The sequence below is a fragment of the Scyliorhinus torazame genome, chromosome 12, assembly GCF_047496885.1.
Source record: "Scyliorhinus torazame isolate Kashiwa2021f chromosome 12, sScyTor2.1, whole genome shotgun sequence".
Lineage (NCBI taxonomy): Eukaryota > Metazoa > Chordata > Chondrichthyes > Carcharhiniformes > Scyliorhinidae > Scyliorhinus > Scyliorhinus torazame.
In genome coordinates this window covers 63,856,418-63,881,266 of record NC_092718.1, presented here as the reverse complement: position 1 = coordinate 63,881,266, position 24,849 = coordinate 63,856,418, and the positions used below count along the sequence as shown (strand labels likewise).

The following is a 24,849-nucleotide window of genomic DNA, read 5'->3' as shown; positions in this document are numbered from 1 at the left end:
ATACCAGCTTTAACTGTTGACCCTTGCCTAGTCCTAACCAGGTGATGCACTCAGCACATGGTGAATGTCTGTGTTGCAGGCTGTGAGCTCTGTGCTCCGAGCTGGCTGCTACTAGAATGAGAGGGAACTCTCCTGTCCCCTGTCTTTATAGTGCGTGTGCTCTCACTGGTGATAGGCTGCGGTGTTGTGTATGCTGATTGGTCCCACTGCATGTCCATCAGTGTGTGTGTGCATGTCTGCACCATAATATACTGGTGTATATTATGACATCCCCCCTTTTATATAAAGAACATGTGCCTGCGTGACAATAAATATTGTGTAGTGAATGTACCTGACTATGTGTGTGCGTGTTATTTACATGACTATGTACATAAGGCTAATTAATCTATTTACACGGGAAGGTGCCTGGTGCAGAGAAATAGGGTGTCACACCAACAACAAAATGAACATTATATACAAACTTTGGAACGATGAAACAGGATAACAGAACAGATCAAAGAGTCCAACATTGTAAAACCCATAAGTCAAGTCTCTGAGGTGGGCGACCAATTCTGGTTGACCGTTAGGGTGGCACACCACTCGTCATCTGGATCATTGCTGTGCACCGACAGCGGCTGGTGTTTTGATTCGGGAACAGCCTGTTCTTTGTTATAACAGCGACTCGGAAAGGCTCCCTCGGGTCCTCGGTGTCACAGATCTGCAGGAAGTCGGAATCGGACTCGGTGAACGTGGGTTGAATTGCCCGAACATTCCTGCGAGGCTGGCTGAAGCGATGCGAATTGGCCGGCTGAGCAGCTCGACAGCAGGCAGCATAGTGGCCAAGTCTGCCACATCGTAGGCATTGTCGCGATTTTGCATGACATTGCCGCTTTAAATGGGCAGAGTCACAGTTGCCGCACGGCGTGATGTCAGTACGCTCGATGCGCCACCGCGCATGCGCGGTGCGGTCCTGCGTGGTGCGCACCTGCACATCATGTTCCTCCACGTCACCATCCCCTCGTTTGGCGCGTACAAGCGCGGGAGGCCGCGAAAAGCGCGCAAAATGGCCGCCCCCATCAAGGCTGCAGCCTTGGAGGTGTTCTCTTGTGAGTTGCTTAATTTTGAGGAGCTGCTGATGCAGGGGGTCCAACAGAACACCAAATATGATCTGGTCGCTTATCATGGAGTCGGAGGTGGGCCCGTAGCCGCAGGACTGCGCAAGGATGCTGAGGTGTGTTAAAAAAGATTGGAAAGGCTGGTCCTTACTCTGCATATTATGACACCCCCCTGGTTTCAGTCTGGAGGAGGAGATCTTCTACATACTGAACCAAGCATTCGGGGTTTGAAAACCCTTACATGCCTTTTGCGAGTCTTTGGTGGAGTATGGAGGGTGGGTTATGGAAGCCCTGTGACAGGCACGTCCAAGCATATTCTTGCCCCTGAAATGTGAATGCAAACATACACTGGCACTGGCAGTCTAGAGGAATGTCCAGCACCGTGAAATACTTGGCGTGTGGGGTTCATCTCAACGTGGCTTTAGGGCTAATCTCTACCGTGGGGGCTGCGACCGGGGTGGTTCAGTTCAGTTCCCAGTAATCGATTTTCAGACCCATCCGGCTTCCTTACCGGCCAAGTCAGGGAATTATTGGTGAACAAAATCACTTTGGCCCCTTCTCTTGCTTGGGGAAGACATACTGTCTTTGGGGCTTTGGATCGGAGCTTTCTATAATGACTTTCCGTATCATCCGGCCACAGTCGTGTTTGTGGTTTGTGAATGCCTGTGTGTGCTTTGCTAGTATTCACTGTGCCCCCGCCCCCCCCCCCCCCCCGCCCCCCCACCCCCACCCCCACCCCCACCCTGCGAGTCATCTGTCATATTGGTGGGTTTTATCCATAACTCCCCGACAGTGGAAATCCTATCTACGTGGTTCCCCATGGTGACATCTGTTGGTGCTTCATTTGTCTGGCCCCCAACCATATGCAGCAATTCGCCGGGTCAAAATCAGAACCGAGGATGTGTTCTGCTTTGGGATGGAGGGGTAGACTAAGATGGCTGGGTGGTAGCACATCACATACCCTAAACTGAATTCCAGTGGGTCTGTCAACATTATCCTTCTGCAAGTGTGCCATGTGTTATAATAATAATCTTTATTAGTGTCATAAGTAGGCTTACATTAACACTTCAATGAAGTTCCTGTGAAGATCCCCTAGTCGCCACACTCCATCAGCTGTTCGGGTACACTGAGGAGAATTCAGAATGTCCAAATCACCTAACAGCACCTCTTTCGGAACTTATGGGAGGAAACCGGAACACCCGGAGGAAACCCGCGCAGACACGGGGAGAATGTGCAGACTCTGCACAGACAGTGACCCAAGCCGGGAATCGAACCCACATTTCTGGAACTGTGAAGCAACAGTGATAACCATTGTGCTACCATGTAGGGGAGGCACGGTGGTACGGTGGTTAGCACTGCTTCCTGCGGTGCTGAGGACCCTGGTGTGATCCCGGCCCCGGATCACTGTCCGTGTGGAGTTTGCACATTCTCTCTGTGTCTGCGTGGTTCTCACCCCCACAACCCAAAAATGTGCAGAGTAGGTGGATTGGCCCCTTAATTGGGAAAAAAATAATTTGGTACTCTAAATTTATAGTCCATAAGCGACTGCCGAATGCTGTTGAGTGTTCCCATTTCTTCTGCCTGCACTTATTTAGGCCGTTCCCCGGGTCCCCTCTATCGTATCCCATTGTGGTTAAAACTGCTGCCTTCGTTCCTTCTAGCGCCCCTCCATTACATTTTGAGGACTGGGAAAGGTGGTATTTCTGGGCTTAAGCACATGAAGATAAGATTGACCTCCTCTACATCATCTAAATCGTTTAAGACCCTCTGTTGGCTTGTGGTTTTCAAGAAGGCTTTTGGATCCCCAGTTGGTTCAAACACCTCAATTGTTTTGGCGATGTCAGCGAGCTGCGGCACGACATACGGAGTTACATACATAACATTGGCATTCTGTCCGTCTCGTCGGCTGGTGGTGTGTGGATTCATAGGGGCCAGGAGATTTTCTGGGGGTGCTGCCTGTCCTATCGTTTGGAACTGGGGTGGGGGTCCCCACCCATTATCAGGGGAGGCATACTCACAGATTTCCTCCTCTGTCTCTTCCCACTCTGCCCCCGAGTCACTATCCTCGGATTCAGCTCTAAATGCACGCATTAACCCGCTTTCTATGGACAGTTCAGTTTTTAATTTTTCGATCCCATGCAGGCACTTTGAATGGTCGGTTGTGGGGGCTTAATTCTCTTTCCCTGCCTGGTGCAAGACTTTAACTGCAGTCTGCAGGTCTCTGCATTTCTTTTTGAATTGCTCTACATTTTGATGCACAGCATCAAAAGGGTGGCACAGTAGCACAGTGGTTAGCACTGTTGCTTCACAGCGCCAGGGACCTGGGTTCGATTCCCGCTTGGGTGACTGTCTGTGTGGAGTCTGCACGTTGTCCCCGTGTCTGTGTGAGTTTCCTCCGGGTGCTCCGGTTTCCTCCCACAGTCCAAAGATGTGCAGGTTAGGTGGATTGATCATTCTAAATTGCCCTCAATATCCAAAAATGTTCGGTGGGATGACTGGGTTACAGGGATAGGGTGGATGTGTGGGCTTAAGTAGGATGCTCTGTCCAAGGGCCGGTGCAGACTCGATGGGCCAAATGGCCTCCTTCTGCACTGGAAATTCTATGATTCTATGATTTCAATCCCGGATTGCATGCTGCTCTTTGTGGTATACTTGCTTGCTCTGAACCTGAAACTGGCTCATATGCAGAAGGCTGGTTTGGGTCCTAGATTCATAGATTCATAGATTCATAGAATTTACAGTGAAGAAGGAGGCCATTCGGCCCATCGAGTCTGCACCGGCTCTTGGAAAGAGCACCCTACCCAAGGCCAACACCTCCACCCTATCCCCATAACCCAGCAACCCCACCCAACACTAAGGGCAATTTTGGATACTAAGGGCAATTTATCATGGCCAATCCACCTAACCTGCACATCTTTGGACTGTGGGAGGAAACCGGAGCACCCGGAGGAAACCCACGCACACACGGGGAGGATGTGCAGACTCCGCACAAACAGTGACCCAAGCCGGAATCGAACCTGGGACCCTGGAGCTGTGAAGCAATTGTGCTATCCACAATGCTACCGTGCTGCCCCAAGGTCCTCTGCCTTCTCATTCCTAACTCACTTTGCAGTTTCTCTATATGTTTCCTAGCATCATCTAACTTTTAGACCATAAGACATAGGAGCAGAATTAGGCCACTTGGCCCATCAAGTCTGCTCCGCCATTCAATCATGACTGATATGTTTCTCATCCCCATTCGCCTGCCTTCTCCCCATAACCCCTGGTCCCCTTATTAATGAAGAACCTATCCATCTCTGTCTAAAAGACACTCAGTGATTTGTCCTCCACAGCCTTCTTCTGTGGTAATGAGTTCCACAGATTTACCACCCTCTGGCTGGAGAAATTCCTCCTCCTCTCAGTTCTAAAGGATTGTCTCTTTAGTCTGAGGTTGTGCCTTCGGGTTCTAGTTTTTCCTACTCGTGGAAACATCCCTCCACGTCCACTCCATTCAGGCCTCTCAGCATCCTGTAAGTTTCAGTGAGATCCCCCTCACCCTTCTGAACTCCAACAAGTACAGACCCTGAGTCTTCAAACGCTCCTCATACAACAGGCTCTTCATTCCAGGGATCAATCTTTTCTTTCCCAAAACCTGGACATTTTTAATTCTGGAAATGGCTTTCATGGTGTAAATTTTCCTGGATGATTTTCCTTGGATCTAAAGTTGGCCAAATCTTCCAGCCTGGTTTTAATTCCTCATGAATTTAGTTACTCCAGTTTGAACATGAGCTCCGCATACATTCCTGTCCAGTGAATCATATGAGACTTTTGACCCCTAGCTGTTCTCTCTCTTTATCCAAGATCCAAGCAAACTATGTTTGCCTGTGAGTATTCAGGAATATTTTAGACCTATCCCCTCTCAAAGGCCATCTCTATGGTAATGTGAAGCACATAGGACTTGTATCCAAGTAAAGATATTAATTAGCTATCAATGAGACCCTAATTATCTTTTATCTTGGAAGTAACAGTTTAAGGCACAACTTTACAACCCAGCATTCTCAACACTTTTCTGGGACTTTGGAGACGCATAGTCTATCCACTGTTCACACACAGTCTGCTACCATTGCTTCCAAATGTAAACACCTTACCTTCTTCCCAGTAAAACAATCTAGGCTCCATCATTCAAACCATACAGACTTACTGGCAGCCAGACTTCAGAACAGGTCACACAACCTCATTTTACTTTGAATTATGGACAAGTCCCAAGGCATAAATATTATAAACCTCATAATTGTAGCAACGTTGAATATTTTTCCTCCACCCTTTCAAGCAATATTTTCCAGTTTGTAATTCAGTACATAAAATAAAAATTCTCTTAATCTGTCTCTGGTTCTTCTGCCCATGATGTTGAGCCGATTTCCTCTGTTTAATGAGCATCCTGCAGTAGTGAACACAGTTTTCATTGCCTCTTTTAAAACCTCCACTTAAACTTCTCTCTGCTAAGGAGTGCAATCAGAGATCTCTCGTTTCTCTACATAACTGACATCCCTCGATTCCTGGTAGTAAATCTTCCCTCCACCCTCCCGACGGCTTTGGAACCAGCGGCTGGTTTAGCACAGTGGGCTAAACAGCTGGCTTGTAATGCAGAACAAGACCAGCAGCACGGGTTCAATTCCTGTACCAGCTTCCCCGAACAGGCGCCGGAATGTGGCGACTAGGGGCTTTTCTCAGTAACTTCATTGAAGCCGACTTGTGACAATAAGCGATTATTATTATTTTGTAAAGTGTGATGCCCAGAATTGTGCACAATATTCCAACTGAGGAATGAGTGTTTTGATAAATATTTACCCTAGCTTCCTTCATTTTTGTGCTCTATGCCTCTACTTTTAAAGCCAATGGTCTTTTTTTTTAAGCAGCCTTCTTGCCTTGTTGGGCGAACTTTGGAGATTTATATACGCAAATCCCTGGATAACACAGCTCCTGCACCCTCACCCACCCTCTTTGGTCTTGTATTTAACTTCTATTGCCTCTCCTCATTCTCTCTTTCAACATGCATAATTTCTCTGTATTAAATTTAATTACACTTTTAATTGAAAGCTTCCAATTGAGGTAAATTCTGGATGTGACAGTTGGCCAGTAAAGTCCCCAAGGGCCCTGCTTTCTGAGCAAATGGGTGGGATTCTCTGATCCTCAGCTGCATGTTTCTAGGCAACGTGCTGTTCACTGGCGGCTGGATTCTCTCTCTTACCGCTGATAGTGAATGGGATTTCCCATTGAAGCCACCCCATGCTGGTGGGAAAACCACCCGTGGGGGTTCACTGCCAGTGGGAAAAGGGAATACCAATGGCTGGATACGTCTCTCGCTGAACATAAACTTGGCCCGGGTGGCACTCTTACCTCTGACTTAGAAGGCTGTGGGTCCAAACCAGTTTCCTGGAGTAGGGCACCTAGACCATTCAATGCAGCACGAAGCACCTTCAACAGTGCTGCACTCTATCAATATCCTCCCACCCTAGCCAGTTAGTTAATAAGTGTTCCAATATGATCAATGAGGAAAACACTGTTTTGTCCAATCTTCCAAATTAAGCCAGGCATTCCTCCTGCCTTGCTGTGCTGAGGATTAGAGGGGAGGTGATGAAAGTGTTTTTCACCCAGAGAGTTGTAGGCTTCTGCAACTCACTGCCTGAAAGGGTGGCAGAGGCAGAAACCCTCACCCCATTTAAAGGATATCTGGATATGCAGCCAAAACCCCGTAACCTCCAGGGCTACGGACCAAGTGCTGGAAATGGAATTAGAGCCATAGAATTCCTACAGTGCACAAGGAGACCATTCAGTCCATCGAGTCTGCACAGACCTTCTGATATAGAGCACCCTACCCAGGCCCACTCCCCGCCCAATCCCCCAATCCAATAACCCCACCTATCCTACACACCTTTGGACACAAAGGGACAATTTAGCATGGCCAATCCACCTAACCTGCACATCTTTGGACTGGGTGGCTTGTTTTTTGGTATTTTTCTGCCATTTCCTGAATTTTCCAAATGGGGGGAGTGTGCAAAATTGTGGGGAGGGGGCAGGGGTGTGTCAGTGCGTGAATTGTGTGTTCGGAGAGCCAGTACAGACATGATGGGTCGAATGGACACCTTCTGTGCTAGAACGATTCTATGAAAGTGAAAGAGCTGCCTGCTAGGAACACAGGCTATTACCATAAAATCTGATTTCAGGTGAGCATTCCACTGAATACTGAAATCTGGCATGCGCTAAAATCTTCTTTCTGTCCTCCCGCATGATTTGAGGCTCAGTAGTGGCTGTACATGAATGTGCAATGAGTATAAAGCCTCACAATCAGGCTAACAGTGCAATAGATCAGATTTTTAAAAATATTGTGAATCTGGAGTTCACAAAGGTTGTTCTCTGAATTATTCCTCAAGATCTAATACTGGACTCAATCACAAATATTAAACATAAAATAGAAACATGGGAATCGGAGGATTCTAGAGCTAGATCTAGATTCTCCTTGTTCTAGATTCCCTGCACCAGTGGAAATTAGGCTTTCTGCACCTATTCCATCAAATCCCTTGAACACATTAAACACCCCAGTCAAATCACTTCTCAATTTTCTAAACGCAAGTAAGAAAGACTCGCATTTATATAACGTTTTTCATGACCATCGAACATCTCACAGTGTTTTATAGCCAATGAAGTACTTGTTGAAAGTGGAGCCACTGTTGCAATGTAGGAAGGTCGATGGAATAAAACCATTTTGTTAACTATAAAGAATTGACACCAACTGAAGCTTTGATGGAAATGATCTCAAACATTTCAGGATCATTTCAGTGTACTGACCCCACTAGTGTCACAGGTCCTCCCCCAGGCAATCTTATTGTAAATGGTCAATTCACACGTCACTCCGAGGAGCTCCATCAAACTTGGGTCAGCAACAGGGACAGATTTACAATCAAACACACCATGCCCTGGTACAGGGCACCCAATCAATTGGGGGCCCCAAACTGCAGGACAATCCCGGAATGTCACCCAACTGACTGATTTTTGATAAAAGCGGTAAAGCTGCTCATCCAATCACAGGGATGAGTCCTTCCTGCATTTGCTACATGCAGAGAGAAACTAGATTAGGATTGGATGAGCAGCAAAGGGTGGGATGAAAGGTAGATTTCCAAGAAGGAAAGTTCAAGTGCCGGGATAAGCGAGACCCAGGCGTGGGCAAGGGAGCGGGCCCCAGCAGGTGAGGGAGAGGCGGTAAGAGCGAGGCAGTGGGCTTGGGGGTGGGGTGGGGTTGGGGGATGGGATGTGGCGGGGGCCACCTCAGTGTGGGAGTGGAAGCGGCCTCAAAGGAGATGTCTTCAGTTGGATAGGAGTGGCTGCCATAGCATCAGGCACAGCAGTAGGAACCGACATGAAACGCCTACTTTTCCATCAAAGTTCAGCTTCTATGGAAGGCCATGCATGTGTAATCCCTGATTCTCACACCCAAGTCCCGCAGGGCTCAGTCCTACGTCCCCTGATTTTTGAGTCTATGTTAATGATTTGGACAGAAATGGCAGGGAATCATCAAGAAATTTGTAGGCAACACAAAAAATGGCCATGTGATTGATAGCAAGGATTACTATAGTGATAGCCGGGAATCGTACCTGGGTCAACTGCTTGGAAGGCAGCTATGCTCACCATTATAACCACCATCGCTCACCGCTTGATAGCAAAGATAATTGCTGTAGACTGCAGAAAGATATCAATGGGCTAGTCAGGTGGGCAGAAAGCTGGTAAATGGAATTCAACCTGGAGAAGTGATGCATTTGGGGAGATTAAACAAGGCAAAAGAAATCACAATAAATGGGAGAATACTGCGAGGTGTAGAGGAAGTGAGGGACAGTGGGGTAACTGTCCATGGATTCCCTGTAGGTAGCAGGAACGGTTGATAAGGTGTTAAACAAGGCAAATGTAGCCCTTTCATTTATAAGCCGAGGCAAAGAAAATGCTAGTAGGGAGGTTGTGCTGGAACTGTATAAAACATTCATCAAGCTTGTACTGTGTACAGTTCTGCTCACCTCATTACAGAAAGGATATAATTGCATTAGAGAAACCACGGAGGAGAATATTGCCAGGACTGGAAAATTCCAGTTCTGAGGGAAGATTAGATGGGCTGGGGAAGTTCTCCTCGGAACAGAGGGGGCTGAGGGGAGATTTGATTGAGGTGTACAGAATTGTGAGGAGTCCGGATAGAGTGGATGGGAAGGACATGTTTACTTTAGCAGAGAGGTCAGTGACTAGGGAGCATGGATTTAACATGATTGGTAGATTAGAAGAGAGGCGAGGGGGAGAGGAGAGGAAATGAGAAAAACATTTTTTACCCGGAGTGTTGTAGGGGTCTGGAACCCGCTGTCTGAATGGACAGTGGAAGCAGAAACCCTGAACTGATTTAAAAGCTGTCTGGATTTGCACCTCAAGTACCAAACCCTGCAGGGCTACGGACCAAATACTGGAAAATGGGATTAGGCTGGGGGCTCTTTTGTTAGCCAGCACAGACATGATGGGCCGAGTGACCTCTTTCTGTGCCGTAAACTTTCCATGATTCTTTCAGTCTTTGAATACTTGGAGAAAAAGCAGAGTGGAGGGGTGGCTATTAAAAGACCAAGGTTAGCTCCTTCGACCCTGACTATTGCCACCCTTGCAAAAGAGGAATACATCATCCCATCTAGCACTGGACCTCGCTGTGCAGATGACAAGCATTTCGAACGGTTGCTTTACGCGCCTGAATAGATCAGCTGACAGACCCTGCTGTGACCATTAAGAAGCAGAGGTGACCATTCATCCCCTGGCACTGTTCTGATGTTCAGTTAAATTATGTCTGATCCATATCTTAACTCTGCAAAACCTGCCTTGGTTCCGTAGCCCTTAATGCTCGTACCTAATAGAAATCTATCAATTTCTGTTCTGAAGTTTTCAATTAATCTGCAGCTCAACAGATATTAGGGAGAAAAGAGACCCGGGTTCCTTTTGCCCTTTATTCCTTCCCGGAATCATTGTCAAATAATCCACAGCAGGGCAGGACCCTGAGGGTACCGACAATTTTGTGTGCCTGTGTGCGCCAAGTATTGGGGTAAGCACTGATACACAACGGCACAGATATGGTGCAAAGGCTCCTCTCCACCCAGCCACAAATCTGCAGAATGCTTGGAAGGTCGTTTAATGACAGAATAAAGCATTGGCATTCAGATAACATCCATCCTTTAATTGCAGGCACTGTGTTCAGCAGTTCAGGATTATTATGAGCTGGCATTTAAACACTGGGTTTCCAACTCTCAATTGGAATCTTCCCAGCCCCGCAGAGGTGATTTTCGAGCTGGCAGGGACAAGCGAGTGGGTTAAGGGGGGAGGAGATGGGGAGCGGGTTTTGAGAGGCCAGGCGGGAAGCCTAAAGATGGAATATGAACCCTATGGGTGGATGGCAGGTGCCTTCAAAGGATACAGGGGAACTCCAAAGGTGGAACCCCTCTTCATGCCTGACACCAGCCATGCTGTAAAAGTTGCCATCCACAGAGAGAACAAAAGGTGTGAAAGGCCAAACAACAGAGGGTGAACTGTCAGTTGTAGGGGGAGGGGAAGGGGGAAGCAAAGGGGAGAAAAGTTCAGGAAAGGGGGATAAGGTAGGGGGGTTAAATATATAGAAAGAAAGACAAGAAAGAAATGGTAAAAGACAGTTAAAATAGCACTCTTTCCCTTGGTTTCTGTGGCTTGACTGCCATTAGCACTCTTTCCCTTGGTTTCTGTGGCTCTAAGCACCCTGTTCCCTTTGTTTCTGTGGCTATGACTCATCTTTCATTCTCTAACTCTACAGTATAAATATTTTCCACTTTCTCTGTCTTTTAGCTTTGACACAGGGTCATCTGGACTCGAAACGTTAGCTCTTTTCTCTCCTTACAGATGCTGCCAGACCTGCTGAGATTTTCCATCATTTGGTTTCAGATTCCAGCATCCGCAGTAATTTGCTTTTTTCCCCAGTGAAATCTGTTTTGCTTATTGGGATAATGGCCATGTTGTTCAAAGCACTGTGTTGATTTTATTTGGATTACTGTTTTGATTAAATGATCCTACTGAATGGCCAATTAGGCTTTCAGTGAGATGCCCTTTTCATTTTCTGCTCATCGGGCTTTAACCCTTTCACTTCCTTTCCAGGCAGATCGACGATACATCATTTCACAATCACATGGGTCATCAAAGCCGGGGAAAGATTCTCTACTCATTGAACAAGTCTTCAGCCCTCATCTCTACCCCAATTCCATGAAATCTCACATGAAGAGCAATCCACTGTACACCGACCTCCGACTGACTGACGTTTTGGAGCAAAAGAGACCCCAGCCATCATGGACCATAGAGGAATACAATAGGAATACAAATGAGAAGGTAAAGTTAGCAGCTTTGGATATTCAGGTGAGGCCTGGTTTCAGTATCTTCAACTCTTCTTGCAGCACATGTTGCTGTTGTTTAACCTTTTATATTCAGAGAATCCCTACAGTGCAGAAGGAGGCTATTCAACCTATCACGCCTGTACCGACCCTCCAAAAGAACACCCTGCATTCGAGGCTATGGGCCAAGTTCTGGAAAATGGGAATAGGATTTGCAGATCAGGTGCCTTTCATATGGCAGTGCAGACTCGATGGGCCGAATGGCCTTTTCGGCACTGTATTTTTCTGTGAATCTGTGATAGGCCCACTCCCCTGCCCTTTCTCTTAACCCCGCCCAATCCTTGCAACTAAGGGGCAATTTAGCATGGCAAATCCACCTAACCTACACATCTTTGGACTGTGGGATGGGTAAAACTATGGGAAGTTTAATGGTTAATGGGAAGCAAAGAGCAGGTTGGCAGGTGGGAAGGTGGGTTCTTCTACAAGGAAAATTATTTAAAAAGTTAAAGGGAAGAAGAACTCAGGAGATGTTATTAATGGAGGTGTTAGGATTCAAAAACAAGGTATAAAAACTAGCACAAGGGCACTTTACCTGAATGCCTGTAGCATTCGAAACAAGGTGAATGAGTTGACGGCACAAAGTATCGCGAATGAATATGATTTAGTGGCCATTCCAGAGATTGCAGGGTGGTCACAACTAGGAGTTAAATATACAGGGGTATCAGACTAGCCAAAGGACAGACAGGAAGGTAAGGGGGGTGGTGTAGCTCTGATATTTAAGGATGACATCAGGACAGTAATGAGGGATGATATAGGTTCTATGGAGAAAAAGGTTGAATCCATTTGGGTGGAAATTAGAAAAGGTAAGGAGAAAAGGTCACTGATAGGCCTATAGGCCACCAAATAATAACATCACAGTCGGGCGGGCAATAAACAAAGAAATAACTGATGCATGGATAAATGGTACGGCAATTATCATGAGGGATTTTAATTTACATGTTGATTGGTCAAACCAGATCAAGCAAGGCAGCCTTGAGGAGGAGTTCATAGAATGTATCTGCGATAGTTTCCTCCAACAGTATGTAGTGGAACCTACGAGAGAGCAAGCTATTCTAGATCTGGTCCTGCATAATGAGAAAGGAATAATTAATGATCTTGTAGTTAGGGATCTTCTCAGAATGATCTTGTAGTTAGGGATCTTCTCAGAAGGAGCAATCACAGTCTGGTTGGATAGGGTGGACAGAGAGAGCCTTCTCCCGCGGATGGAAATGGCTGGCACGAGGGGACATAACTTTAAACTGAGGGGTAATAGATATAGGACAGAGGTCAGAGGTAGGTTCTTTACGCAAAGAGTAGTGAGGCCGTGGAATGCCCTACCTTCTACAGTAGTGAACTCGCCAACATTGAGGGCATTTAAAAGTTTATTGGATAAACATATGGATGATAATGGTATAGTGTAGGTTAGATGGCTTTTGTTTCGGTGCAACATCGTGGGCCGAAGGGCCTGTATTGCGCTGTATTGTTCTATGTTCTATGTTCTATGGTTGAATTTAAAATACAGATGGAGGGTGAGAATGTGAAATCCAATACTAGTTTATTGTGCTTAAACAAAGGAGACTATAATGGGATGAGGGAGGAGTTGGCTAAGTTAGACTGGGAGCAAGGACTTTATGGTGGGACAATTGAGGAACAGTGGAGGACTTTCAAAGCAATTTTTCACAGTGTTCAGCAAAAGTATATACCAGCGAAAAGGAAGGACTGTAAGAAAAGGGATAATCAGCCATGAATATCTAAGGAAATAAAGAAGGGTATTAAATTGAAAGAAAATGCATAAAAAGTGGCAAAGATTAGTGGGAAACTAGAGGACTGGGAAATCTTTAGATGTCAACAGAAAGCCATGAAAAAAGTTATAAGGAAAAGTAAGATAGATTATGAGAGTAAACTAGCTCAGAATATAAAAATAAATAGCAAAAGTTTCTACAAATATATAAAAAGAAAAAGAGTGGCTCAGGTAAACATTGGTCCTTTAGAGGGTGAGAAAGGTTTTGATATTGGGAACTGAAGAAATAGCCGAGGCATTGAACAGTTATTTTGTGTCGCTCTTCACAGTGGAAGACACAAATAACATGCCAATAATTGATGGCAAGGAGGCTAGGGCAAATGAGCACCTAGAAACGATCGTTATCACTAAGGAGGTAGTGTTGGGCAAGCTAATGGGGCTAAAGGTAGATAAGTCTGCTGGCCCTGATGGAATGCATCCCAGGGTACGAAAAAACATGGCGGTGGAAATAGCAAATGCGCTCTTGGTAATTTCCCAAAATTCGCTGGACTCTGGGGCGGTTCCAGCAGATTGGAAAATAGCAAATGTGACACCGCTGTTTAAAAAAGGGGGTAGACAAAGGCGGGTAACTATAGGCTGGTTAGCTTAACTTCTCTAGTGGGGAAAATGCTTGAATCTATCTCCAAGGAAGAAAAGGTGAGACATCTGGATAGAAATTGTCCCATTGTGCAGATGGAGCATGGGTTCATAAAAGGCAGGTCATGTTTAACTGATTTACTGGAATTCTTTGAGGACATTATGAGTGAGGTGGACAACGGGCAAACAGTGGATGTGGTGTATCGAGATTTCCAGAAGGCATTCGACAAGGTGACACACAAAAGGCTGTTGCATAAAATAATAATGTCCTTCATTGCTGGAGGGAAGGAGTTTAACAACAGGGAGGTTACATTGCAACTGGCTAGGGTGATGGTGAGGCCACACCTAGAGTACTGTGTACAGTTTTGGTCTCCTTACTTGAGAAAGGATGTACTGACATTGGAGGGGTGCAGAGGAGATTCACTAGGTTGATTCCGGAATTGAAAGGATTGGCTTATGAGGAGAGACCGAGTAGACTGGGACTGTACTCATCGGGATTTAGAGGAATGAGGGGAGAATCTTGTATTATGAAGGGAATAGGTGAGTTCGAAGCAGGGAAAGCGGTGGATGAAACTAGAACTAGGGGGCATAGCCTCAAAATAAGGGGGAGCAGATTTAGGACTGAGTTGAGGAGGAACTTCTTCACCCAAAGGGTTGTGAATCTGTGGTATCTTGGCACTGCCAGCTTTGCACCTTGGCACATCCACCAGGCACCCTGGCAGTGCCACCACTATCAACAGTCTAGGGGTTACCATTGACCAGAAACTCAATTGAATGAGGCAACATGCTGTGGCTACAAGAGCAGGTCAGAGGCTGGGAATCCTGCAGTGATAACTCATCTTCAAACTCCACAAAGCCTGTCCAGCATCTACAACGCACAAGTCAGGACTGTGATGGAATACTCTCCATTTGCCTGGATGAGTGCAGCTCCAACAACACTCAAGAAGCCAGACACCATCTGGGATAAAGCAGCCCGCTTGACTGTCATCCAATAAACATTCACTGCCTCCACCGTGTGTACCATCTACAAGATGCACTGGAGCAACTCACCAAGGCTCTTTAGGCAGCACCTTCAAAACCCACGACCACTATCATCTAGAAGGACAAGGGCAGCAGACACATAGGAACACCACTACCTGGAAGTTTCCCTCCAAGTCTCTCACCATCCTGACTTGGAAATATATCGCCGTTCCTTCACTGTCGCTGGGTCAAAATCTTGGAACTCTCGCCCTTGCAGCACTCTGGGTGTTCCTGCACCACATAGACTGCAATGGTTCAAGAAGTGACTCACCATCATCTTCTCAGAGGCTATTAGGGATGGGCAATAAATGCTGGCCTAGCCAGCGACACCCGCATCTCTTGAATGAATAAAGAAATCTCCTAGCGCACCCTTAAATTTGTATTCTCTATCCCTTTATCCCTTCCTACCACATTCTGGTTATCTTTACACAAATTGCTACCCTGCTCTTTGATTTGCTACATCTCCTCATACACGGTCCCTTCCCCCCATTATTCCCCCCACCACTCATGCAGTTATCTCCATTCAATTCTATTTTCCATGCTTCGTCAATGCAAATTGTTCCATTATTCCTGGGTCCCTTCAATCTCCACAACATTTTCATTTCACCACCTCGCTCCATATCCCTCGTAAATGCCGTGACTAGCAGGGAACTGCAATGGACCATTGTGGTCCATAGCTGGTGAAAGAGGAGTAAGATCAGGGGCACATTAAAATAGTGACCTATAGACCCCCATGCTCAGGGTTCCAGCTCAATACAAGTCGCAAAGGTCTGAAGGGTTGGAACAATTTACAATTTCAAGACTGAGATTGATTTCAATGTCTCAGGGCGTTAAAGAATATGGAACCAAGGTGGATCAATGAAGTTGAGGTACAGACCATCTATGATCTAACTGAATGATGGAATAGGCTCAAGGAGATGAATGGCCCATCCGGGTTCCTATGTTTCCTCGTAAAACTCACCATAACACAAAAAGATACAAGTGTTGATTTGAGTTCAGTGTTTAGTAACACGATTCATTCACTTTTGCTACATGTTTGAATTTGAACGGAGAGAGAGGTCAGGTGAGAGGGCAGGGAAAGAATTGCGCTGAAGATTTGGAGGATTCTTAGCACCCAGAGCCACAGGAATTCTTAATCTGGTTCTGAGTACAATTTATAACACGTGTAGTTGACAGAATCCATCCATAATTTAACTGCGAACAGCCTATCTCAGCGATTGGCCAACTATCATAGAACCCTTGCAGTGCAGAAGAAGGCCATTCAGCCCATTGAGTCTGCACCAACCCATCAAAGGTGCACACTACCGAGGCCCATACGCTCAGCCTATCCCCATAACCAGAACCCAACCTAACATTTTTAAGCAATAAGGGGCAGTTTGGCATGGCCAATCCACCTAACCTGCACATCTTTGGGCTGCGGGAGGAAATCGGAGCACCCGGAGGAAACCCACGCAGACGCGGGGAGAATGTGCAAGCTCTACACTGTCACCCAAGGCCAGAATCAAACCCGGGTCCGTGGTGCTGTGAGGCAGCAGTGCTAATCATTGTGCCGCAGTGCAGCCCCTTTCTGGATGTCATTGGTTTCTTTTACTTCTTTTTTCCCTTGACCAGGCGATGGAGTTGGTTCCTGATTGGGAATTGTTGCCAGAGTTACACACGTAACTATTCTTCACCTGTAAGCATTGAGAGGTAATGTTGGCAAATCCCTTCTACTCCCACAGCCCTGACCACTGAGTGGTTCCTAACCTCCCAATGCTGATCTCCTCTTTCCAGTCAAGGTTAACTCATTCTCCAGAGGCACTCAAAAAGTCATTTCCAAATCTTAAGCAAAATTTGATAAAATAACCAGCCCCCTGGCACACCCTCAAATCCAACTATAATCATTCCCATTTCATTTTCTCCAGAGAGAGACGGGTCGGAAATTTTGTGGAGTCTACCCCAGTCAGACTGTCAGTCTAATTTTTGGCCCTCTGTTTACCAAGGTCACGGTAGCACAGTGGTTAGCACTGTTGCTTCACAGCGCCAGGGTCCCAGGTTCGATTCCCGGCTTGAGCCACTGACTGTGCGGAGTCTGCACGTTCTCCCCGTGTGTGCGTGGGTTTCCTCCGGGTGCTCCGGTTTCCTCCCACAGTCCAAAGACGTGCAGGTTAGGTGGATTGGCCATGATAAATTGCCCTTAGTGACCAAAAGAGGTAGGAGGGGTTATTGGGTTATGGGGATATGGTGGAAGTGGGGGCTGAAGTGGGTCGGTGCAGACTCGATGGGCCAAATGGCCTCCTTCTGCACTGTACGTTCTATGTGTATCCGAACAGGTGCCGGAATGTGGCGACGAGGGACTTTTCACAGTAACTTCATTGCAGTGTTAATGTAAGCCGACTTGTGACAATAAAGATTATTTAAAAAGATTATTAAAAAAAAGATAATGGCTAAAGGAAATGGAACAATTGACAATACTTGCCCAGAAGGACTGAGTAGCAATCCTGAGGGTCTGCACTGCCTGTTTTGTGTCTTTGGGTGCAGCTGATATGAAGGTGATTTTCTGTTTCATTCCAGAACCAAGAATCGTTAAACCCAAATAACTTAGAATACTGGATGGAAGATATTTACACTCCGGGATATGACTCCTTACTGAAACGAAAAGAGGCTGAATTCAGGAGGGCAAAGATCTGTAAGATGGCTGCCTTAATTGTAGCAGCAGTCTGCACTGTGGTTTTGGTTATTGTCGTCCCAATTTGCACTATGAAATCTTAATCCTTTTATAATTCTTGTATCAAAGAGTCTGAATAAATATCCAAAGTCTCAGATCAATATGTGCATTTGGGGCTGATATTTATCACTGTCTTAACCTTATATGTGTTGTTTAAGTGGGTTTACAGGATCAGACACCAGGCTGTCTCGTCTTCACTGATGCACGGCGAGTTTAAATATTTGCATAATCTTCCTCTGTGCACTGTTTCATAGCAGTCATTGGAAACAAGCATCCCATGACTCGATCAAACCGTATACAATAAAGCTGTGCCCTAATGAATTATCAAAATGTTAGTGCTGTCTTAAAATTAACCTGCCAAGAAAACAGTTGTACAATAACTGCACAGGAGCAGCATTTGAACATCAGTTATGTTTTTATATCAAATTTAATTGGGAATGAACTGGACACTTTTAATTGTTTCTGGAGCATTAGGCATTAAACCAGCCTCCTCTGCTGTTGTTTCTTTAATTTGTCTCACTTCCTCTGAATAAAAGGTGTTGCTATGGGTACCCTCACCGGTCCTAGTCTTTTTGTGGGGTTTGTGGAACATTCCTTGTTCCAATCCTCCTCAGTCTCCTCCCCCAACTTTTTTCCCCGCACATTGATGACTGTGTCTTCAATAAGGGCGCGGGAATCCAAACCGAGTAAAAATAAGAACAACGTTTTATTTGCTCCTACTCTCCCCGTGCTCCTGCTCTCCTCATGCTCCTACTCTCCCCGTGCTCCTGCTCTCCCCATGCGCCTGCTCTCCTACTTGGGGAAGCACAGTGGTTAGCACTGCTGCCTTGCAGGGACCCAGGTTCAAGTCTCGGGTGACTGCCTGTGTGGAGTTTGCACTTTCTCCCCGTGTCTGCGTGGGTTTCCACCCACAGTCTAAAGATGTGCAAGTTAGGGTGATTGGCCATGATAAATTGCCTCTTAATGTTCAAAAAAGATGTGTAGGTTAGGTTAAGGGGTTCTTGGGCAGGGAAGTGAGCTTGGGTGGAATACTCTTTCAGAGGGTTGGTGCAGATGCAATGGGTGAATGGCCTCCTTCTGCACTGTAAGGATTCTATGATTCTATGACCACATTGAGCTCCTGCATCCTAGCACAATTGGGGGATTAGCTGAGTTAGGCCCAACATGGACACAGCCACTGAGACTTACCACACAGGGGAAATGAAATAGTTTAAAATCTGGCATTAAAATAGTGATTAATGTTTAACTGTCCTGCCAGCAGTGAAAGTTGTTTTGCACAGTAGCACAGAACAGGTCGTAATGCTTCAGCTATCCCTTATACGGCACTGATATTCAGACACACTGATGTCAATGGCGTGTATTGGCTCAAGAAATAAATCAAGTTTTATTATTTTGGTGCCACAGATTACAGAAGTGTGAGTTGGTAGCGGAACTTTGAGGGTAACAGGAGAAGGAAGAGCTTCTGGTGCTCAGGTGTTATGATTTTTAAACAAACAATTACATTTGAGCATGGGGAAGAAACAGCACAAATGACAAAGAGTGAATGGACTGAGTTAGAGTCAAATTAGCTAAGGAGAAATAAATAAAGAGGGGGAATGAAGTTTTAAGATAGAGAAAAGAGACAGTTAAGTAAGGTTTAAGACAAAAAAACAATTAGCATTGAACAAGCACTCGGAATGATATACTCTCCTGAACATTAAGAGTTCATGTCAGGAACATTAATCACATAATAAACAGAACCCTTCCGAAGTGAATACCCGAGAATGGCGGCAGTAAGTTTCATTCACATTCACAGTGTGAGCTTGCTGAGACGGAAAAGCAAAACGGAAGGAAAGAAACAGAGAGAGTGAAAGAGAAAGAAAAGGAGTGGGATGGGGAAAGGAAGAAAAATGGGAAAAAAAAGGGGCAGCACGGTAGCATAGTGGTTAGCACTGTGGCTTCACAGCGCCAGAGTCCCGAGTTCGATTCCCCGCTGGGTCACTGTCTGTGCGGAGTCTGCACGTTCTCCCCGTGTCTGCGTGGGTTTCCTCCGGGTGCTCCGGTTTCCTCCCACAGTCCAAAGACGTGCAGGTTAGGTGGATTGGCCATGCTAGATTGCCCTTAGTGTCCAAAAAGGTTCAGAGGGGACCAGGATAGGGGGGAAGTGAGGGCTTAAGTGGGCAGACTCGATGGGCCGAATGGCCTCCTTCTGCACTGTATGTTCTATGTTCTATGTAAATCCCCACAATTTGGTGCGATAAAGAGAAGGTTCTCAGTCAGGTTGGGTTTGCAAATCTGGCAGAGGAGTGTGACACAAATCACCCAGCAATTTGTGGTGAAATGGAACGTCATCACTTCTGTGGCTCAGATTGGTTCTAATGACAGGAGGTGGCAGAGAATCATAGAACACTTGCCGCACAAGAAAGAGCCATTTGGTCCATCATGTCTGCATTGCCAGAAAAACAGACCACTCAGCATGGTCTGTAGCTACGGCACTTTAGTCAGGCTACGACACTTCGGGTGCAAATCCAGACACCTTTTAAGTGAGTCGAGAACTTTGCCTCTACTACCCTTTCAGGCAGTGAGTTCCAGATCCCAACAACCCTCTGGTGAAAAATTATTTTGTCATCACCCCTCTAATCCTTCTACCAATCTGTTCAAATCTTTCAAAGTCCTTTCCATAATGAGGTGAGCAGAACTGCACACAGTACTCAAGTTGTAACCTAACTAATATTTTATCTGGTTGAAACATGATCTCCCTGGTCTTGTATTTTCTACTTTGGATAATAAAGGAAAGGATTCCCTCTGCCTTCGTAACCCACCTTCGCGACCTGTTCTGCTACCTTCAGGGGTCAATGGGCATTCATTTCAAGGTCTCTCACTTCCTCTACACCGCTCAGTGTTCTCCCATTTATTGTGCAATCCGTTTCCTTGTTTGACCTCCCAAAATGCATCACCTCACACTTTGCTGGATTGAAATTGATTGGTTACTTTTCTGTCCCCGTAAGCAGTCGATTAATATCTTCCTGTTGTCCACAGCTATTCTCCTCGCTATCAGCCATGCAGCCAGTTTTCTGTTGTCTGCAAAATGCTTGATCATTTCCCACTACATTTACGTCCAAAATTGCCTATATTTTCCCAATAATTTCTGACCCATTAAGTCATCCATTTTGCGATACCATCCAAGTCAAATTTTCATCTCAAAATACTGGCTGAGGAAAATGAGGAACATTTTGAAGGGAGTCTAGAACAGAACAAACTCCATTTTTCCACTGAATACATCAATGGCCTGAAAGCCCAATCGCCTCCATCTCACCAGGTGTTCCCGTCCATGCTCCATCTTGGTAAAATTAGTGATTCCAGCTGGAGATTTAACCCTTGATTCATTGAAGCTTTCTGCAAAGATCCTGTAAAGGCAACCCATCACCTTTCTGGACAGGGCAAGCTCTGTGTAGGGTTGCGGGTGCAGTTACTTTACAAACTGCTCTGTATTGGATCAGAACATTATGGAGAGAGCAGTCAAACCTCTAAAATCTACTGTGAGTGTGGTGCCCAAGAATGGAGGAATATAGCAATGGACAACGGGCAGTATCCTTTGGCTGTTCAGGCCAGCGGGACATTCCGGTCCCGCCAATGGTGCATCCCCGCCACGGGTTTCCCGGTGGCGTGAGGTGGATTCGATGGGAAGTACCTCGACAGCGGCGGGACCAGAGGATTCCGTCACTGGCCAACTGCAGGTTCCTTCCCGCTGCTGAAAAACATGCCACGGGGAGGCCAGAGAATCTCACCCAATATAGGATTGTTAGACAAAAAAAAATAACATTTAGTTCCCCTTCCACCATCCTGGCAGTGTCACGCTACAATGGTAATGGAGTTGTTTACGAATCCTAGCAAGTAACCTCTATTACCAATCCATAACTGACGCAGAGGACAGGGTTGACTCTTAACTATCCTCTGAAATGGTCGAGCAACTCATTCCGTTCAAGGGCAATTAGAGATGGGCAACAAATGCTGACCACATGCCATGGAATAAGTATTTAAAAATTGACAGGAGGAACCAGTGATTCAAAATTTCCCTCCTGGACATTTATCCCTTACCAGATGACATGCCTCAAAAAACCTCATGTGCCCCATCCCAAAATTTCTGAAACAAATCTTAACCCAATTTACATTTGATTCAATTAGTAAGACGTGGTGAAAGAGGTTCCCTGTCATTGGTAGGCCTTCACAAAATGGCTCCCATAATATGTGCAAACATTGGAGGACTGCATACATAGCGATTATTGAACAGAGGCTGCTAATATTCCTGCAAATGTGTTCATCATAATTACGTGTCCAGGTCTTGCAATCCCACCTGTGAAAACTGTGATCTATTATAAATGAGCTGAAAAATTTTGTATCTAATCACAGAATAAATACAACTGAATGTATACATTGCTTTGAATGTTGGTGTGTATTACAATTATTTGCAAATTTGTATTATCAATTGCTGACTGCTCCTCTGAAAACCTAGGGTATCTGTGCAAAACACCAGGGTAATATGTGACAGGTCCACAATAGCAACAAAATTGCTTGTCAAAGAATTCAAAGGAAATTGCATTTTACCAGTCATCATGCTCCATCTTTCATGAGAAAAAACAAATTGAAGGTACGCTGAAATATTAATGTTACATTCTGAATCAATCTGGTAAGCTGCCAGCAAAAAGTCAAACGCTCCAAGAAATTTTAACAACATTTTTCTCCCAATAAATGTTTGCTAAACACCGTTATTAATGGTTTGGAGCAATTTTCTACATAAAGTATGGTCACTTGTAGGAAATATGGCAGCCAATTTGCGCACAGCAAGATCCCGCACCAGAGATGCGGTCATGACTGGATAATCTGTTTTTAATTATGTTGATTGAGCGTTAAATGTTGATCAGGCTGCAGGTAGAATTTTCCTGATTTGAATGTCCTAAGGTCTTAACATCCACTTTCAGAGACCTGGCAGAGTCTTGGTTTAATGCCTCATCCAAAAGATAATGAGCGGGATTTTCCATCCTCTTCCCGATGTGTTTTGCAGTGCAGCAGGCGGCGGGATTTTCCGGTCCCACTGCTGTCAACGGGGTTTCCTGTTATTAACACCCTCCACCGCCAGGGAACCAGAAGATCCCGCCACCGGGAATGGCTGGCAAATCCTCCTTCTGCACTATAGGGATTCTATGGCTATCTGGCATTGATTCCAGTTCAGTTCAGGGAAAACATATCCAATTTGTGCACATTCCTCCCACCCAGAAAATATCCCTGTGCCCCAGGAATCTGCACCACTCCTCCAGTGCCCTCAATTGCACTTTCTTACTTCTCATATAAGGTAAAGTCACCATAGTCCCAAATGACCATAGGCTGCTTTCCCCCTTTGAGAGGGAGAACTGGCTGGAGGTGATTGAACTAGAGGATCACCACACCTCAGGCGAAGGGCAAGGTTGAGATTGCGGGGCTTTCATGAATAACCTCAGCCAGTACGGGAATTGAACCCACACTGCTGGTCTTACTTTGCATCACAAACCAGGGGCGGGATTCTCCGACCCCCCGCCGGGTCGGAGAATCGGCGCGGGGGGGGTGAGACCGCCGAATTCTCCGGCGGCAGATATTCGGTGGGGCGAAAATCGCACCGTGCCGGTTGGCGGGCCCCCCCCCCCGGCGATTCTCCAGCCCGCGATTGGCCAAAGTCCCGCTGCTGTCATGCCAGTCCCGCCAGCGGGAATAAAACCACCTCTCTTCCCGGCGGGACTGGCGGCGCGGGCGGGCTCCAGGATCCTGTGGGGGGCGCTGGGCGATCTGGCCCCGGGGGTGCCCCCACAGTGGCCTGGCCTGCGATCGGGGCCCACCGATCCGCGGGCGGGCCTGTGCCATGGTGACACACTTTTACAACGCGTCGGCCGTGTAGGTCTCCGCGATGGCCGACGCTTAGGTGACCCCCACCTGTGTAATGCGCGGGGATGACGTCAGCAGCCGCTGACGCTCCCGTGCATGCGCGGACTTCCGCCGACTGGCCGAGTCCCTTCGGCCCAGGCTGGCGTGGCGCCAAAGGCCTTTCCCGCTGGCCAGCGGTGCGCCAACCACTCCGGCGCGGGCCTAGCCCTCAAGGTGAGGGCTTGGCCCCTAAAGGTGCGGTGAAATCTGCACCTTTGTGGCGGCCCGACGCCGGAGTGGTTCCCGCCACTCCATCCCGCCAGGAACCCCCGCCCCGCCGGGTAGGGGAGAATCCCGGCCCAGGTGTCTAGGCAAGTGAGCTAAACCAGCTCCCATACACTCACGCGTACATGGCACTGTGAATTATTAAAAACATTACCACAGTAAAAGGACAGAGATGAGAGAAAATTGAAACTTCAGTTTCCTTCCATTTACTGTCTGTAATCAATATGTTTTTCAATGGCAAGATGGATGTGTTTCTGAATCCCTAAGTGTATGCTCAATTGGAATACCAAGCAGAAAGATTTTCATTGGTTTAAGTAAAGAGGGTTATTTATTCACACGTTCGTCCTGAAAATCTAACACTATATCATTCACTCAACCACTTTCTCCCACGCGCATTCACACACACGTGATGAATACAATTAACAAGAATGGTGCACCGTTACAAATTATAAATAAAAGAATAGTTCATAATTCAAGGGCTTGTCTCATTTTGGAAGCAAGGCCTGATGAAGTAGCCTTTTCACTCCTGAAGCTAAGTGGAATCCATAGCCAATGCTATATATCAGAATCGTTGCAGGACTTCCTCAAAGAGATACTTTTTCAGCATGTCACAAAGTTATCTACTTCTAGTCTCAATACCAGGAGGTCTGTTTTCCGTATTGGTGGATTTGAAAAGAACAGTTTGAAGATCTTACGACATTGCTGTCACCAGGTCTCAGGGTTGTTGCCTTTTCTGCTGCTGCTGTTTCTGCAGTTTATCTGGGTAGTTCCGCAGACAGTACATAAAGGCTTTTTTTTAAAGGGCAATCAACATGGTTGCCTTACCATATGGTTCTTCATAGCTCTCTTCCAAATATGGTGTCGGGTTTAAATTAATTATCCACAGCCTGTACCTTTGTGCTTGTGGACATCTGTCCTGGGGTTTGAGAAAATCATGCCTTGGTTTCAGAATGACCCATTCAACTCAGGAGTGCAATTTGGATGGTCTTAGACTATGGATGTTTTCATGTAGAAATCCACAGAAACCCATAGAATCCCGACATTGTAGAAGGAGGC

The 24,849-nt window shown here is 46.3% G+C and overlaps 1 protein-coding gene across 2 annotated transcripts in view; it reads left to right on the top strand.

Annotated features, from left to right (window-relative positions):
- minar1 (membrane integral NOTCH2 associated receptor 1) overlaps nt 1-22,046 on the top strand; it is a 66,029-nt gene extending 43,983 nt beyond the window's left edge. The window contains exons 2-3 of one of the 2 annotated variants that reach the window (XM_072468795.1): nt 11,265-11,492; nt 17,484-22,046. In XM_072468795.1, coding sequence (XP_072324896.1) covers nt 11,265-11,492; nt 17,484-17,681 — 426 coding nt within the window. In that variant the 3' untranslated portion in view covers nt 17,682-22,046. Of the gene's footprint in view, nt 1-11,264; nt 11,520-17,483 lie in introns of both variants that reach the window. The other variant, XM_072468793.1, reaches the window with a different exon arrangement.
- The last annotated feature ends 2,803 nt before the right edge of the window (nt 22,047-24,849 follow it).